Source organism: Eucyclogobius newberryi, unplaced genomic scaffold, assembly GCF_026437365.1.
Source record: "Eucyclogobius newberryi isolate DKJ021-1_F unplaced genomic scaffold, fEucNew1.0.hap1 SCAF_18, whole genome shotgun sequence".
In the NCBI taxonomy this organism is placed as follows: domain Eukaryota; kingdom Metazoa; phylum Chordata; class Actinopteri; order Gobiiformes; family Gobiidae; genus Eucyclogobius; species Eucyclogobius newberryi.
In genome coordinates this window covers 30,954,203-30,959,202 of record NW_027315812.1, presented here as the reverse complement: position 1 = coordinate 30,959,202, position 5,000 = coordinate 30,954,203, and the positions used below count along the sequence as shown (strand labels likewise).

Sequence of the window (5,000 nt, the reverse complement as noted above, 5' to 3'; positions counted from 1 at the left end):
CATTTGTCCAGGAGTCATTCTCAATCTACGGATCGAGTCTGGGAACTCAGATATCAATCCTTCTCTGATAAAGGGTATTTACAATTTCAGTTGAGACTTTTGACTACTCTTCTTTGTCTTAAAGTGTTGCCTGGTTTAAAATAAACAGGGATTTCATGTTGTCGAAAAATACTGTTATCGACAGTTCTGAGACATAAGGGATAGAGGCACCACTTCTTCTAGGTTCTATTTCCCTTTTGTCCCCTTATGAAGAGAAGAAAATCCATGCCAGTTACATCGCCGGGTTGATGTTTCTGGAGCCCCCCAGCACTCACACTTTTTGGGCTCTGGAACCCATCTCCTCAAGAGGGGCTGGACGCTCCAGTTCTCTGGCGGGAAGAGGAGGTGGGCTGGTGTGAACATGCTCATAGAATCAGAAAAGGGTCGCTATTGTCAGTGAATACAATTAAAAAACTAGGAACTTGCTTCAGCATTAAGGTATTACCAAATTTACAGATTGTATGAACAGTGCAATAAATGGTTATTGGTATAAATAATGGTTAAAGAGTCAGGTGTTACGTGTCCATAGGTCGAATGGCAGAGGGAGAAAAAACAAACAAATATAATACAGTGGGGCAAAACCAATTGTGCAGGTTCTCCCACTTAAAAAGAGAAGAGCGGCCTGTCATTTCCACCATAGGTAAACAGAATGAGAAATGTACATATTTCCCAGAAATACCATTGTTTGACAGAGGTCAAAAGTGTTCTGTAAGTATCCACACAGTTTTGCACATTCATACATAATTCCTCTTGAGCAGTGATGTTTTGAGGCTGTCACTGGGCAACTCAGACTTTTCTATGGGACTGAGACTGGCTAGGCCACTCCATTCCTTACAAAGTAAGACGGTGTGTTTGGGATCATTGTCAAGCTGAAAGACCCAGCCACGTTTCATCTTCAATGCCCTCGATGATGGAAGGAGGTTTTCACTCAAAATCTCACGATACATGGCCTCATTCATTCTTTCCTTCACACGGACCAGTCGTCCTGGTCCCTTTGCAGAGAAACAGCCCCAAAGCATGATGTTGTCACCCCCGTGCTTCAGAGTAGGTATGGCGATCTTTGGATGCAACTCAGCATTCTTTCTCCTCCAAACAAAGTTGAGTTTTTACCAAAAAGTTCTGTATATGTATCAGTGGCGGCCCGTGGGTCTGCGGCTTGGGCCTTCAGTGAAGTCCTACACAGTCCCACCCGAATGAATCCACCTCTTATTACCATTGTTATGATGCCATGGCTCTATACACTATACATTTAGACAGAAACGCAGTTTAAACAGACGTTGCTTTACCTTGTCTGCGCTCCTGCTTCGCACGTTCTTCGCGCATTCTCCGCGCCGCGCGCGCCAAGCGTTGTCAACGCGTTTTCAACGCGGCGATGTCCAAACTTTGAAAGTGGGGAACAAACCCGCCTGTGACAGGCGTTGGCGTCAGACGACTTCTTCTTACAATGGCTAACTTTTCTTGAAAAGTTCGTCTTGAGAAAGGCGTTATAATTATATCCTCGACCAAATCGATATATTGTCCTCGTTCCACATTGTGGGTTGAAAAAACAGCTTAGTAGTACAGGATTCATGTGTCTGTCACATCCAGTTTCTTCGTTCAGAGTTTCTGAGGTTCTGAGGTTCTGGATTGCCCCGCCCATAGGACCTGCTTCTCAATATTGGTGATCCAATCAAAAGACGTGCACGTGATGCACCTGCTGCACCTGCTGCACCTGCTGCACCTGCTGCTCCTGAGCAAGCGGACGTAGCAGACGTACAAGAGCCAACTCTAAAGCTGATTGGTTGTCACATCATTTTCATTCACTTTAAGCTACAAGCACCAGCTCTGTTGAGTCTGAAGGTCTGAGGGCAGATTTTAGACCCCTGGCAACACATGAGGCTGAATATGATTGGATAAAAGATCTAACATAAGACCAGCCTCCAAATCTCAACCTGGGGCAGAAGCAGTGCAACAAGAGGAAAGCCATGAAATGAGGAGTATAACTCTTACTCTGGGAATCATTTAATAAATATTTGTGGGAATATATATATATTTTAAAATTATATTCTGATTATGTTTAGGCTAGCAGAGAAGGCCTTGCTGGTCCTGATGGCCCACCACTGATATGTATATGTAAATGTATATATATATATATATATATATATATATATATATATATATATATATATATATATATATATATAATATGTAAATGCATATGTAAATTTATATGTATATGTATATGGAGTTCACCCCAGTGTTGCTGTCCTACGCCCTCAGGTTGGGAACAGGTCTCTCACTGTTGTGTCGGCCTACGAGTGGAACACAGGTGCAGAGTGTCTTCTTAGAGTCTCAGGAGGTGTATTGGATAGCGCACCGACAGAGGAGGGGGATTTCAACACAAGCCAACGGCATTGACACCTGGAGAGGGGTGATTGTGAAGAACGGCCTCCCTGATCTGAACCAGAGCGGTGTTCAGTTATTGGACCATGTTCGAGCAGAGTGGTGTCCATCAGTGCACGTGGCAAAACTGTGGAACAAACTGTGGAACAAAGTGCCACTCCTCATAAGAAAAGCCTCCTCACTGCCTCTTTTTAAATCTCTTCTTAAAACCATCTGTTTTCTCTGGCTTTTAACACCATGTAGTGTGTTGATTGTATGTTTTTATGTGTTGGGAGGGCAGCACCTTTTATTTATTTTATTTTGTTTATTTTTATTCCATTGATTTTAGTGTGTTTGTTTGATTTAATTTTCTATTTGATTTTGTTTTTATATCTTATTATTATTACTTTTATCCTATTTATGCCTCTGTAGTCTTTTACCTTGCTGTGAAGCACTTTGGAACCCTCTGGTTGTGTAAATCGTGCTATATAAATAAAGTGGATTGGATTGGAGTGGCACCAGGACATCATAGGCCGAGGGTCAATGATCGACTTTGTTGTCATGTCATCTGACCTTCAACTGCGTGGTTTGGACACTCGAGTGAAGAGAAGGGCAGAGCTGTCAACCAATCACCAAGTGGTGGTGAGTTTGATCCGTTGGTGGAGGAGGAAGCCGAACAGACTTGGAAGACCCAAGCACATTGGGAGGGTCTGTTGGGAACGTCTTGTGGAGCCCTCTGTCGGCAGGGTCTTCCACTCTCACCTCCAGCTTCTCCCAGATCCCGGGGGAGGCTGGGGACTTTGAGTCCGAGTGGACCATTTTCTCTGCCTCCATTGTTAATGCAGTTGCTTGGAACTATAGTTACAAGGTCTTAGGTGCCTGTTGTGGGGGCCACCCCCGAACACGAGATCCCCTGGAGGAGCTGGAGGAAGTGTCTGGCGTGAGGGAAGTCTGGGAGCCCATGCTTAGACTGCTGCCCCCAACTCCCGGCCCCAGATAAACTGAAGAAGATGGATGAGCTCAAATCCCCCGTCAGACATTGTTAGACATGTCATTATAATGCCAATTCAATGACGCTCAGTCCACAAAACATCACTATTAATCCAGTTTGAAGCGTTCTTTACAAAAATAAAACATTACGTGAGTTTGTTTTATCCACGCTGGAAGAGCTGGTTAAGATGCTGCAGATTGTTGCCACAGTGAACTCACTCATATTTTAATATTAGGGATTTCGTTTTGGCTGAAGTTCAAATTGAATCAATTTATGAATAAAGTTTAGACTACAACAACGGGAAAGTATCTATGTAGTTATGTAGTAGTATACTGTATGTTGTGCTGATTATATATTATCAAGCACCTAAAAGCCTTCATAGTTTTCTGTTATTGGACGACACATTTGTGACATTGTGTTTCTGATGTTGGTGTTCAGAATGGAGAAGGAGATGGAGGAGCTGGAGGCGCAGGAGCTGGAGCTTTCAGCCAATGAGGAGGCCATTCTGAAGAGGCTAAAGGAAGTGGAGCGCACCACTGAGGACATCATCAAGGTAACATCATCACTCAGCCGGGTCAAATGTTCTCCATCACAAATCTGGGTCAAATGTACCACCATCACTCAGCCGGGTCAAATTTACTCCATCACAAATCTGGGTCAAATGTAACACCATCACTCGGTCGGGTCAGATTTACTCCATCACTACGCCGGGTCAAATGTACTCCATCACTCAGTTGGGTCAAATGTACTCCGTCACAAATCTGGGTCAAATGTAACACCATCACTCGGTCGGGTCAGATGTACTCCATCACTCAGCTGGGTCAAATGTACTCCATCACTCAGTTGGGTCAAATGTACTCCATCACAAATCAGGGTCAAATGTACCACCATCACTCAGTCGGGTCAAATTTACTCCATCACAAATCAGGGTCAAATGTACTACATCACTCAGACGGGTCAGATGTACTCCATCACTCAGCCGGGTCAAATGTACTCCATCACTCAGTTGGGTCAAATGTACTCCTCACAAATCAGGGTCACATGTACCACCATCACTCAGCCGGGTTAAATGCACTCCATCACTCAGCCGGGTCAAATATACTCCATCACTCAGACGGGTCAGATGTGCTCCATCACAAATCAGGGTCAAATGTAACACCATCACTCAGCCGGGTCAAATGCACTCCATCACTCAGCCGGGTCAAATGTACTCCATCACTCAGACGGGTCAGATGTGCTCCATCACAAATCAGGGTCAAATGTAACACCATCACTCAGTCAGGTCAGCTGTACTCCATCATAAATCAGGGTCAAATGTACCACCATCACTCAGACGGGTCAAATGTACTCCATCACTCAGTTGGGTCAAATGTACTCCATCACAAATCAGGGTCAAATGTACCACCATCACTCAGACGGGTCAAATGTACTCCATCACAAATCAGGGTCAAATGTACCACCATCACTCAGACGGGTCAAATGTACTCCATCACAAATCAGGGTCAAATGTACCACCATCACTCAGACGGGTCAAATGTACTCCATCACAAATCAGGTCAGGGTCAAATGTACCACCATCACTCAGTTGGGTCAAATGTACCACCATCAT

General features: G+C 44.3%; 1 protein-coding gene across 1 annotated transcript in view; it reads left to right on the top strand.

Annotated features, from left to right (window-relative positions):
• Positions 1–4,058, top strand: part of LOC140364893 (palmdelphin-like) — a 31,641-nt gene extending 27,583 nt beyond the window's left edge. The window contains exon 5 of the mRNA XM_072451276.1: positions 3,830–4,058. Coding sequence (XP_072307377.1) covers positions 3,830–4,058 — 229 coding nt within the window. The remainder of the gene's footprint in view (positions 1–3,829) is intronic.
• Positions 4,059–5,000: the final 942 nt, after the last annotated feature.